The sequence below is a fragment of the Phlebotomus argentipes genome, unplaced genomic scaffold (assembly GCF_947086385.1).
Source record: "Phlebotomus argentipes unplaced genomic scaffold, Phlebotomus argentipes genome assembly contig_5, whole genome shotgun sequence".
Classification (NCBI taxonomy): domain Eukaryota; kingdom Metazoa; phylum Arthropoda; class Insecta; order Diptera; family Psychodidae; genus Phlebotomus; species Phlebotomus argentipes.
This window is the reverse complement of record NW_026776165.1, coordinates 8,534,519-8,547,758: the sequence shown is the minus strand read 5'-3', so window position 1 is coordinate 8,547,758 and position 13,240 is coordinate 8,534,519. Positions and strand designations below refer to the sequence as shown.

Here is a 13,240-nt window from a genome sequence, read left to right as displayed (position 1 = left end):
ACCCGGAAATTGCGAATGAACTTGAAGCTAAAGCTCTCACAATCGATCATATTGAGCATGGAAAACAGTTGAGAAAGGTAACAAATATTGAAAAATATTATAACACATAGTAATAATTTTTTCAAAGGTTCTAGATTACGTTACCGAAGGAGGAAAGAAGTATGGAGGCATAATCGTTGCAGAAACATACAAGATGTTAACTCCAGATTCCCATCAAACTCCGGAGAACCTGAAGTTGGCTTATTACTTGGGATGGTGTGTAGAACTGGTGAGTATTAGAACCGTTGGAAGAATTATTAAATTTCTATAACGATACACTAAGCTGCTTTTCGTATAGCTTCTTGATAGCATCAACATGGCTGATGACATCATGGACAGTGGAAAAACGAGAAGGAACAAGACTTGTTGGTATCTTTTGGAAGACGTTCAAATGATGGCCATAAACGATGCTTTTTTGATTGAGACCTGTGTCCATTATCTTCTGAGGACGCATTTCGGTCATCTCGACTGTTTCATGCGACTTCTCGAACTCTTCAACGAATCTGCTTTCATAGTATATTTGGGTCAAGTCTTGGACATCAAGTGTGCTCATGAGCTACTAAATATTACAATGAGTAATTATGAAGTCATAGCAATGAATACCAGCTCATACAGTGTAAGTTATTTTCCGGTTGTCCTGGGAATGACTTTGGCTGGTTACACAGATTTAGAAGTAATCAGAAAAGCTCGCCCGATTCTCAGTGAATTGGGGTACTTTTATCTTATTGAGAATGACTTCATGGATTGTTTTGGCGATCCGAAGATCACCGGAAAAGTCGGGACAGACATTCAGCAGGGCAGGTGTCGTTGGTTGGCAATCGCGTGTCTGGAAAATGCGACTCCGGCGCAGAAGGAAATCATGAAAAATCACTACGGACGAGACACTCCGGAGGACGAAGCCATCATCAAGCAGTTGTATTTGGATATGAATTTACCGCAAATCTATGCAGAGTATTCGAAGGAAGTCTTCAATCGCCTGATGAAGAACGTCGAGGAAAATTCTTACGGAGATTTGAAGAAGGTTTACCTCAAATTGATTGACACTCTTAAATGCTCAACAGCCGCTGGTGGGTTGTTTCCTTGACCGGAGAGGAAATAATGTTGTTTCCATGCAACATTTGGGTATAGGTCTATATCTCTTTATATCTCTTTATCTCGTCTAAATAACACTTTCCCCAACACCCTATGTAATAAAATCTTCAATATAATTACTTTTAATGTCACAATATATTTTATGATTTTGTCATCGAAAAAGAGCTGTGTTAAAATTTCGTTGTGACTCTTTGTAGTATTTTGAAAATTCATTTATTTATTATCTCAGTGTTTTGAACTCTCGTAACTTTCTGATTTTATTGACTGATAATAATGTTGTGCAGGATTTCCACCCGCAAAGGTAACCAGAAGGACGAAGAGGCCAGAAGAGCTTCTTTTCCTCGCGGTGTAGCTGGGCGGATGGCACTATGTTTAACCGTCACAACAAAAATTTTTACAAACAATAGCTTCTATACTGCGTCTTTTCCTAATCGCTGTGCGCAACACAAATCGTCTCGAAACGATCAAAAACGGTAACTGACATTCACTATGGAGACACAACATATTACAGAAGCTTGCCGTGAAGGAAAATGTCTATACATAAATAATAGGGACTATAATTATATTAGGGCTTCTTGTATATCCGATTATTTATGTTTAAAGTATTTATTCACGTATAAAATATTACATTCTATATTTCAAAATGATAAATAGTCATAGTCACTAACAAAAGTTACTTATTTTGTACAAACAAAAACAAGTTTATACATAATGTAGTGTATAAAAGTGCAGTAGATCTTGCAATACGAAAAAGCACTCCTGAGGAAGTCAAAATTTTGCATTTTAGAGACCATTTTCTATGGTCTGATTGGTTACAATATCAAATGTACAAGTCAAAATACTTTCTTATAAGTTCTTGCAACTCTAATTACAAACTCTGTGTGTCATATTTACCACTATTCATTTACATTCCAAAACGCTCATTTCTGCACTGGATAGAAGAACAATTGTGAATATAGCTTCCAATGCAGTACAGAAATCAGCCAAAATCCACCAAATTCAACGCTTATGATATAAAGTACTTATCAGACATGAAATCATTCTCTCAGCAAAATGAATTCACGATAAATAAGAGGACATTCTTCTGCTGTTCACGCTTTCTTCTGACACTGGAAATGTACGAAAATAGTAGGAAACTGCGGTAGAAAACTTGATCCTACTGGACAAATTTACGAATTTATGAAGCATCAATATTCCAGAATTTTGCTCTTCCAGTTAAATTAAACAACTATTTTGTGTTGTTTCAAATATTCTAGTTGATCAATTTCTACTTTTCACCACTCATTAAGATTTTTCCTTTCAATTTAAATCCATTTCAAACTGAAAACAATGCTAGGGAAGTTGGGATTCGTGAATTCGAGAGTAAAGTTCTATGTCTGATAGCGTGATAATGAAGGAGGTTCGAATAGGATCATCAAATCCGCCTAGTCTGTCGGGTTGACGCCGGCCAGCGTCTTCTTGATGCGCAGCGCGGTGAGACGCGCGGCGGGGTTCTGGTACCAGCACTCCTTCATCACCTTGGCGATGCTGTGCTGCACGCCGTCGTTGTGCCAGCGCGACGGCACGCGCGGGCGCTGGCGGTCCGTGCACACGACCTTCCGCATCTCCTCGATGGCGGGATCGGGCTGCACCAGGTCGTAGTAGGGCAGCTGGTACTCGTCGTGCACGCCGGCCACGCTGCAGCGCCGCGCGATTTCCCACAGGATCAGGCCGAAGGCGTACACGTCGGCGCGCTTGAAGGCGTCAAACTGCGTGGGATTGATGGTGTCCTCGAGCACCTCGGGCGCCATGTAGCGCTTCGTGCCCACGCGATGCGTAGCCGGAATGTCCACGGTGTCGTTCTTCACGTCATGGCGCACGGCCAGGCCCAGGTCGCCGATGGCGCAGCTCAGGTTGGCCTTCACCAACACATTCTTGGTCTTGAGGTCGCGGTGCGCAATCGCGGGCTTCCCGCGTGTTCCCACGATGTCCATGTGCAGGTGTGCCAGGCCCGTGGCGATGGACAGCGCCATCGTGAGCATCGTGTGCGTGTCCACGCAGTGCAGCGTGAGGAAGTCAAATAGCGAGCCATTCTCGTGGTAATCTGTGACCAGCCACAGCTGCGTCCACGTGCCGTTGTCCTTGTTGTCCGCCGCGATGAAGCCTAGGATGTTCTCGTGGCGCAGCATCACCGTCTGGTAGATCTCCGCCTCGCGGAACCACGAGCACTCCTCACGCGACGAGAATATCTTCACGGCCACGTTCTCACCGCGCCAGCGGCCCTGGTACACCTCGCCAAAGCGCCCCTTGCCGATGATCTCCACCAACTGAATCTGGCGCGCAATGGAGCGCTGCACAAGCAGCGGCAGTCCGGCCGAGCCCGAGCCGGACGTCGTCAGCTCGATTATGTCCTGAAGCGTGTGCCCGTGCAGGATGCGGTCGCGCTCGGAGTCGTCAATGGCGAAGGAGCGCATGCTGCTGTAGCGCTTCCGGCGCCGCAACAGGACATACAGGAGGGAGCCGATGCAGCAGAGGAGGAAGACAGCGGCCACGATGTAGACGGCAATGTGCCAGTTGATCTCCAACGTGTCCTCGGCGACTCTCTCCCTCACGGTCTCCGCCATGGTTTCGTTGTTGCACAGGTCCGTGTCGCAGCACTTCACGCTGTACTCCCTCTGCTTCGCCTTGGACGAGAGGCACTGGATTGGCAGTTGTCGGTCCAGGTGGTTCGGCTCCTCCAGGCAGCCGTACGTGAGAATCTCGCGACCGTTCCTCAGCTCCACGGAAGTGAAGCACATGGGGCCCAATTCGCACGTGCTGCGCGAGCAGTGATTACAGTAGCACTTTATCGTTGGCTTATCAGTCGGAGCGCCGCCGAGGCCGTCGAAGACTCTTCTCCGGATGATGGTTTTCGCCGGAAAGTCATTGACCTCCAATTGACTGAGTACTGAGGCAGGAATTGCGCTACTAACAGTCAAAATGACCACAATCAGCACACTACTCGATATTTGTCTCAAGAAACCCATAATGCTTTGGCACAAATGCTGAAAATGCCACTATTTCTGCTCCATTGAAGGAATCTTGTGCGCTTCACAATGCATTCATTCCTTGGCTCAGAAATGTTCTTATAACATAAGAAGGAGGACGTGAAACTGAGAATTAAAATTGATACAACCAAAAAGACCCGCAAACTCTCAAATATCTCGCAAAATTACTCGAGAAAGTATCAAAACACAAAAGGAATTTTTACTAAACGTCAAAACATAAACACTGAGTGATTTTTTGCACTATATTGCCGAATGCATCCGAAAAGCCGACAGACGATTCGTGTCTCGAATAAGTGAAACACAGATGAAACATAAATTTTCTACTATCCAAAAAGAATGCGAAAAGTGAATGATTTCGTCAATTATATCAGAATTTTGTTATGAGAAAAGTCTTCATTTTCTCTCCTGAGTGTCCTTTACGTATTTGACCCATAAAATATATTATGGATGATTTGCCGGTATTTTCATAATGTTTCATCCATGCTGAACTTAATCGCGACATAATCCGCCTTTCGGGAGGCTTTTTGGATGCATTTACTCAAGGTGTGGATGAAAAAAAAGAATCTTTTTTGCGTTCTTGACATGCTTTTGGGAAGATTTTCCTTAATATTTCACCTCCAAACAGCTCAAGAGTCTTCGAGGTGGACAAAAAAGCACTGTTATAGGTGTAAAAAAGTATAAAAATTAGGGAGCGCCCGGGATTGAACCGGGGACCTCTCGATCTGCAGTCGAATGCTCTACGACTGAGCTACACCCCCAGCTGTTGGCAAATCTACCAATTCACCACACTTTCTCCACGTCAATCGCTTTCATGCGTGAAAACTCGCACTTTTCCTGGAAAAATTCCCACCATCCACTCATTATCTGACTCAAATCTGCCCAAAGAAACACTCAAATATGCATTTAACATCAACATGACTCTTCTGACTCTCTATTTGCTCCCATTTACAGTGACTTTCACTTAAACTCGCTCTCAGAGACGTAATATTCGTTCGAGTTCAAGAGGAAGATGAATTCGCCGATCTCTGTTTGATAGCCGCGAGAGACAATTTTCCATCCCATCAGGATTATGTGGCGCATGAGTTTGTCGAAGTTCTCCTCAATTTTGACCAACTTATCGTATCGCGGATGAATTAAATCTGATGTGCTTCTCTTCCACGGCTCATTCTTCAGGATACTATAAAAGAAAAAGCAGCAAAAATAGATCTTTTAGATTAAGCCTTTTATGAAAAACACTGATTTCCCACCGGTTGAAGCGAATGATGAGCTTGAAAACATCGTGAATGGCACTGTAGAATTGCGCGCTGTGCTTGTTCAGCATGCAGATGAATCTGATGCGCTTGATGTAGTTCGTGTGCTTCCTGTACAGATCCGTCATGCTCTGCGCGTCCTTCAGATCCTGCATCAGGTGCTGCCAGGACGCCTGCAGAGCGCTCGTGTTGATGTGATTCTGCAGCGTGAGCACAAAGTGACTGAACTTGTGCCGCATGACTTGAATATGACGGAAGTGCGGTGAAGATTTCGCTCTCTTTTGCCTCCTCGAGAGATCCTTGAGATGCTGAAAGACATTCTCGAGAATCCACCCCATTCGGCGCACCTTGAGCAAATACTGAAAGATACTGTCATACTGCTGAACAGTCTCCGGACTCAGGATGAGATTTACTGGCCACTCCACGCGATAAGTCAGCTTTAGATCGTCCAGCGCGTCCGGCGAGAGGAAATCGAACTTCTCGGGAATCGTGCTGACGATGAAAGACAACCGGTCGCTGTTCTTGTCACCGCCGGCCACGCTGACGCCGAAACTCGTGTCCAGAATGGCGTGCAGCGTGTGGAAGTTGAGCAACTCCGCCGGTCGGGCGCCTCTCTCCAGACGCTCGATCAGGCCATTACAAATGTGACTGCCGAACTCGCCGTCCATCAGGAGGAAGTAGTTTCTCAGGCTCTGCCAGTGGCCCAGGATGTCCAGATCCTCGAGGAAGATCTTCATGATCTCACCATTGAGTATCGCCATGTGGCATTCCAGAGGAATGACCACGGACAGCCTCAGGAACTCCTTCATGGACACCGCATTGAGTCTCGACAGATCATCGCTGGCAATCTCCGGAGGCTTGTCCTGGTAGCTGGTGAGGATTGACGTCCTGTACTGCATGATATCCTCGAGGAAGTCCATCTCCTCCACCTGAATCTTCACTTCCTCCACATCAACGGCCTCACTTTCATCTACCAGTGACGCAATTTCCTCCGGAATCTCCTCTTCTGCAGGCAATTCCTTCACCTCCTCCTCAGGCGTCGAGAATTTCTCCCCAGCAGATGCCGAAGCGAAGCTCTCTGTGCAGTCTGACGTTGTGCTCATGGGTGTGAGTTTCTCCTTCGTCGGAATGGCGATGTCAAACTCCGATTCCAGAATCTTCCGGCGATTCCTCATTCTCTCCGTCTCAAAGCACAGACTCAAGCTGTTCCTGTTGGCCTCCGCATGCTCATCAGTGTTGGAATTGAGGTCTTTGTAGAGAATCCTGCGGCGATTCCTCTCCAGCTCCGTCATGGTCTCCTCTTGGATCGCCCTGCTCAGCTGCGTGTCCATTGGCACATCAATATTGAACTCATGACTCATCACCTTCAGCTTATTTCTCTGGCAAGGCGTCATTTGATCCTCGGGCAAGTTCACATTCAACTTTCGGTTGTCACAGTTCTCGTAATCACTGAAATTTGTCGATCCAAGCACTCTGGCTCGATTCCTGGCCAATTCGGACATGGTTTCATTGGCATTGAGGATGTCCGAGTCGGATTTCTTCATGCCACTTTGATAGTTCTCATTGCAAACTCGCGCCAACTTCTTCTCAGCCAATTCATTCAACTCCCGATACTCCTGAATCCTCTTCAACTGCTCCTCATTCACACGCTTCAGCTCTTCCTCCTCGACCAGGCGCTGTTGCTCCAGATGAATCAGTTCCTGGGCTACTTCCTGCCTCTTCCTCGCTTCTTTCTCCTCCTTCACGGCGTCCATTTGCCTCTTGAGCTCTCGCAATTGCTCCTGCTTTGCTCGAATCGCCTCACGCTTGGCCTCCATGCGCTCAATCTCCCATAATTGGAGGTTCTCGAGTCTCTTCTCTTCAACCAGTCGCTTCAGTGTCTCCATCTTCTCCGTCTTTCTGCGATGGATCTCTTCGACAGTGATTCTGGGCCCACACACAGCCGAAGCCATGGCTGAGTAGCTCTCCACATTCCTCCTGAGCGCAGAGACTTGCGAATCCGAGAGACACACACAAAGACTGGGCTTCGGAACGCTGAAGAGCGGATGTAGTGGCTTGAAAGCCTTCAGGAGCATCGCGTACTTTCCACACAGCACAATCATTTCGCCGAAATCCTGCAGAAAGTCCGGAATGAGATCCTTCTGTACACCGTAGGCTTTATCGAAGAACCTCTTCGTGTCATATTCGTATTGTTCGTAGAAGAATATGAAGAGTTCCCCGTGCGGATCCTGGAGCTTCCCATCGAAAATCCACTGTTCCAGGTGCGCCAAGTAGAATTCCATGCACTTCACCACGATATTGCTCAGCATGAGGAAGATCTCACTCCGCATAGTTGTGCTGGCCTCAGACAGAAGATATTTCAGCAACTGCGCGCCGGATGGCAAAGCCTTCGGCGGTTCTCTGGTGTTCGGATTGACGTGACAAATCCTCGCCAGTGCTGTCACTTGATCGGCAATCTTTTCTATCTTGCACGAGAACGCCAGGAGGGATTGCTTTTGCTCCAGCGACAATAACAGACGCACATGTGACAAATACTGGTCCACGCTCATACTGAAGGCGTGAAAGATAAATCCCTCGTGCATGGCTGGCGAGCCGGAAGCGACCAGGAGCAGAAGGCGTTTCATGCAGGTACCAAATTCGAGGAATGGCTGAATATACTGACGCAGAGTGTTCACAGTGAGATTCTCCACTCTCAGACGCTTCTGCGGGCGGAACTCCAACCGATTCTCACGAAAGATGAAGCTATCAGATCTGTAGCCCATGCAAAGCGCCCGCAGATCGCAAAGGAAATCGTCCAGGGCGAGGATCTCTCCCGTTCTCTCACTCCTCGGGCAGCTGAGAATACTATTGGGCACTACTATACTATTGGGTATTGACAATTTCTCCTCCTGAGTGACTTCTTTGGGAATTGCCGAGAATTTGGGCTTCAGGATGTCTTCCAATGGTCTCCGGAAGAATGCCTCAGTTTCTAAGAATGACTGCGTGAAGATACCACCACCCAATTTCGCGTTGAATCCCTTCAGGTACGGACTGTTCTTCGGCAACATCACATCCAGGAGATCCGGGAAATTAAACATCTCTCTTGGATTCACTTTGCAGTAGGGATTTGTCTCGTGGGCGCTCTGGAGGGCGGAAAACAGCCCGAAAGGATAGTTTGGCTGCAAAATCAAGGCACATCAATGACAAACACTCTGCTCAAGGACATCGTGGCACTCACCAGAAGAGCCATGAAGGTGTCAGGATGCTCTGTGGCCCTCAAGTGGTGGAGAAATGTCAGGATTGCCTTTCCATCCTCGCTCTCGAAATATTCATCCTTCTCAATGCCCTCAAGGCACTTCTCCAACTCGTCATTCCTTCGCCGGTGAAACATCGTAGTGGCCTTCATTCGCATGTCGAAAAGGTGGACGTCCAAGTCCCGGACAGGATCAGTGGCAATCGAGGGACTTCCGGATGATTTCAACAAAATTTCGAAAGCCTTCGCGCGGCATCGCCGAAACGATATGATTTTTCCTGTTTTCCTAGCGCTCTTATCAATAATGCTATGGCACAGGTCGCTTATTAACTGGAAAACACTCGCCTCACTCATTTTCACGCCTTTTCCGCACTGTTTGCCTAGGAAAAATCCAAAAAATACGCATGAGATTTAAAACTTCTGCGCTCGTTTTGACAGCCCGGAGTTTACTGGGACTTGACTGCAGCGCCACTGGTACCAGTGGAACCAGTGGAACCAATTCAATTTAAATTTCTCTCTCTCTGGGCAAAAAATGTGGCGATAATCTGGGCAATAAACTGGTGATAAGAAGATGAGCAAGTGCATTCCTCTCTTTTTATATGCGTCCGATAATGCTATTAGCGAGCGCCAATACTCGGCTTAATCACGTCAATTTCCCTTTAATTGTTCCGCGCTCTTCTACACTGTTAGAAATTATTTGACAAATTTCTATTCATCTCTATTTACTGTTCCTTGACTTTTCGTTATTTCCATCTTTCTTTAGTTTCCAAATTAATTCCAATCTATAAAATCTCATATATTTCAACTGATAATGCACGTCAGCAGAATTGCTATTTTCTTCGTCACTTTTCCAACCTTTCCAACACTCTTCTCATTCTGCTTTAAGGAATTTGATTCCCCGAACTTCCCTTGAAGAATTCTGTTGCTTTTTCTTCAACATACAGTAATATTCTCAAGATAGATTTGCACAAATAACGCCGAATAGAAGAATATGGCATGTTAAAACAAAGATGAAGTAGAAGGTATAATAAAGATCATGATGTACAAAATATAATAAACTAATATATTGTCGCTGAACTCTTGACTATTTAACATCTCTCGAGTCCAGTTTCTCATCCCCAATCGAAGCTCGAGCGCTGTTCGCGCGCAGTTGCCATGGAATCTATGCGAAATGATGACTCTGAGATCACCATCGATCACCGTTATTGAGCATCTGGTGATTCCCTGCGTGAGAAATGTCTCCGCGATCTCGACTGTGGGAGAAAAAGTGGCTGCTGATGATGAAAATTGTTCGCGCAGGAGAAAAACTCGCGCACTGGCTGAGGCACTTTGAAATTCAAAGTGATGTGCAGCATTCCCGATCTCCCCGATTCTGGGCACGCACACACTCGGGAAGAATAATTCTCTCTCTCTGGCGATCTCGACTCTTGTCGCTTTTCCCCCGCGCGCGCGCGCGCGCGATCTTTTTGCATCGCACTTCGCTGATCCTGAGCGACAGAGTGTCTGTCGCGATTCCGCGAGTGCACGCATTTTTGTGCCGTGCAATGCGTGCGTCATTTGAAGTCCAGCCAAAAAATCCCTCTGATTCCACAAAGAGCCACAAGATGCGGTTAGCCAAAAAAGCTGCCTCCACTGGACTTTGCGGAGTCGTGCCAAGAAAAATTTCAAATTAATTAATAAATGTCCGCCTCGAGTGCAATTTGGAGTCCATCGCCAAACTCACGCGGGAGCAGAAGACACACACACATCTCATCGCAGAATCGTGTTCTGCATCGAAACAATGACATTATGGGTGAATCTCGGATGCCGTGTCGTCTTGCTTAACGATCAATTGCCGATCAGTTCGTCCCGCGCGCACAAAAATGCATGAAAGTATGCGAAACTCTTGGCGATTTACTATCCATTTTGCCTAAAGGTTGCGCGATCTTTCGCGCAAAATTGCCTCTCGCTTCACCCGAACGATATGATCACATTGCGACGATTGCTCGAATATTTCGCGAAACTTTCAATCCCTTAAGCGCATCTCCTTCGCATGTCCATCTTCTGGTGCGTCAGCCCACGAAGGATGGAATTCAGCAATGACGAAAGACAACTCCCTGAGACAATTATTATTACGAATTATTTATTTGACTTGGTCAATTCTCTCTGCGATCTCTCCCTTTTTTCCAGCCAGACTCCCGAGCATCTTCTGATGGATTCCTCTCAAATACTTGTCATCTTCATGAATTTTTATTTACGTTCCCGCGTATTAATTCACCATGAGTAGACATCGTAAAAATTTACCCTGCAGGAGACGATGTCCAGTGCGGAATTTCGAGTAGAGATCATGTGACATCAGCGGATTGAGATTTATTGGAAGATGGCAAGTTGAAGCTTCTGGGATAGAAAGAGTGATTTCTCCGGAGAATTATCACATAATTTCCAATAATTTCTTACTTGTCTCTTCAATATGATTGTAATTGATAGGAATGCCTCTGTCAATGCAAAATTTCCTGCAGTTTCTAGCCGAGTATAAGGAGTATCATTGTTATGATCCGGAGAACACAAAACTGGCCAATTATTTCCGAAAAAACGGATTACAAACAAATTCAACTATAAACCGCAGAATTTTTCTAGAACTCTTACTCCAAATCTATTGTTCTCTCATTTCTTCATGGATTATTCAATTAGAGAAAGTGAGATAGAGAATTACTATAGCATAAAATGACTAAATGAGATTATTATTATTAAGATTCCAGAAATTGAGGAATCGATCATGTAACAGTCAAATATCCCAAGATCTGTGATTCTCCAGCATCAATTTATGTGTCTTCCAAAACAATTTGCGGGCGAACGAGTTCGAAAGGTCAAAGATCTCTCCACTACCGGATCGCATCGTGCAATGAATAACGCATAAAGCCTCCAATCTGCGACAAGGATTGGAATGTCTGATATTTTCGCGATATTTCGGCGGTGATTTGATGCTTATTTCTCCAAAGATATCATTGCGTCCATTTTTCTATAGCAATTTTTTTTGCCACCTTCCTAGACCAGCTATTGCGGCATTGCTGATGCGCGCTGTCAAGCTGCGTGACGATCTCTCGCGGGAAAACGTGAAGATTGCGCGCATTGGAAAAAGTGGCAGCAATTGAAATTCAAAGTAGGAAGTTGCAGTTGAGAATCCCAGCCACAAGTCACCGTTGAAGACTTGCTGGCGACATAATTTGTTGATTTCATTCCCACATTTGGTCGCATCATCGCGAAATGCCATGACCATGCTTGGAGAAGCGCACGGGAATGCCTGACCATCTCCCATGGGGTATATCCCAAGTCCAGGCTGTGTGCGGTGAATGATAAATTGCTATCTGGACGGATCTCTGATTTTCTTGTCATCGCGCAATCTGCAATCGCGTTTTGAGCTCACGCCAAGCTGGATCATCAAAGGCGTAAAAAAAGGAGTGGAGGGAAAAAATTGAGCAATTTTATTAAAATTCACTGCGCTCAAATGCTAATGAAAGAGCGGATATCGTAAAAGTAATGTGAGAGAGGCGAAATTGAAAAGAAAAGAATATTTGAGCGGAAGAGGAAGCATATTGAGGCACGTGTGAAATGGTCAATACAGTAGGATTTTCGTTTGCTGATCACGATCATGGTTTTTTTTTCATTTTAGAGATTTTCAGACAGAATGAAAAATCGGCAAGAACCTCCAAATTGCCAAATTGTGGTCATAGTCTTGCAACATCGCGCTTTATTGATCTTCAGGCTCGCCTACGATCGTGGCGGTGATATTTTGGTCATTGCGAAGAAATAACTGAAAAAAGACGCGTAAATGGCGATAAAGGTTTCCACTTTGTATATCGAAGTCTTCTCGGTCATCAGATATGATCCCACTTCAGCGAATGTGGCACATGCGAGACGGCTTCCGGACGAAAACAGAAGCTGTGTCTGGTGGAAATAGAGGAAAAAGGCGGAAAAATTGTGAAATAGGAACGCATCGCCCACACCGTCTCGCGATGGTTGGCAAAATTTCGGGACAAAAGCGCGACGGGTGACAAAAGATCCGAAATGCGATCTAATAATAGGTCACCGGCCCAGTGAACGAATGCAAAACATTGGCACGCACGAGATCGCCGCTCTTCGGCCACGTGGATTTCCCAATCTTAGCCATCGGTCGGCATTATGCAAGATGATGTGTGCGCGCTGCAAAGCCCAAAAAGTGGGACTTGGGTGAAGTCGCGATCGCAGAGCGCGCACTCATTAGTCCGATCGGCCGAAGAAGGTGGGATTTGTGATCACCTAATAAGGCCTATGTGGCCATATATGGTATCGGCTGGTCTAAATATGGCATTTGGGCAGTCCCCAAGAGCGAACGCACACTGTGCGAGCGAGACGGCGGCGAAATCCGCACGATCACCCACAGGAATCCACAGGGACCCCTGATCTCTCCTGCAAAGGTCTTATTTTTAGAAAATGCTCATATTGAGCCTGTGCCGATCAGCACAGTGCGAGGATTTCGGTGGGGAAAAGCACGGAGATCATTTTAAAAAAAGCTCAGTCGGTATCATAGGAGCGATCGTGGCCGGAAAAATGCGAGGAAAGCGATGAAAATCCGCGAGGATCTG

At 46.0% G+C, this 13,240-nt stretch overlaps 2 protein-coding genes and 1 non-coding gene across 3 annotated transcripts; all 3 read right to left on the bottom strand.

Moving 5' to 3' along the window:
- Positions 1-1,770: 1,770 nt before the first annotated feature.
- Positions 1,771-4,140, bottom strand: LOC132265821 (TGF-beta receptor type-1-like). The gene has a single exon (XM_059766602.1). The coding sequence runs from the start codon at positions 4,134-4,136 to the stop codon at positions 2,556-2,558; it is 1,581 nt and encodes a 526-aa protein (XP_059622585.1). The 5' UTR covers positions 4,137-4,140; the 3' UTR covers positions 1,771-2,555.
- Positions 4,141-4,843: 703 nt separating this feature from the next.
- Positions 4,844-4,915, bottom strand: Trnac-gca (transfer RNA cysteine (anticodon GCA)). The gene has a single exon. It is a non-coding gene; the product is annotated as a tRNA-Cys (tRNA).
- Positions 4,916-5,061: 146 nt separating this feature from the next.
- LOC132255687 (uncharacterized) lies at positions 5,062-9,076 on the bottom strand. Its single transcript, XM_059751804.1, has 3 exons — positions 8,625-9,076; positions 5,405-8,565; positions 5,062-5,334 (listed from the first exon to the last, which is right to left on the bottom strand). Exons 1-3 carry the CDS (start codon positions 8,991-8,993, stop codon positions 5,115-5,117), a joined length of 3,750 nt encoding a protein of 1,249 aa, XP_059607787.1. The 5' UTR covers positions 8,994-9,076; the 3' UTR covers positions 5,062-5,114.
- Between the last annotated feature and the right edge of the window lie 4,164 nt (positions 9,077-13,240).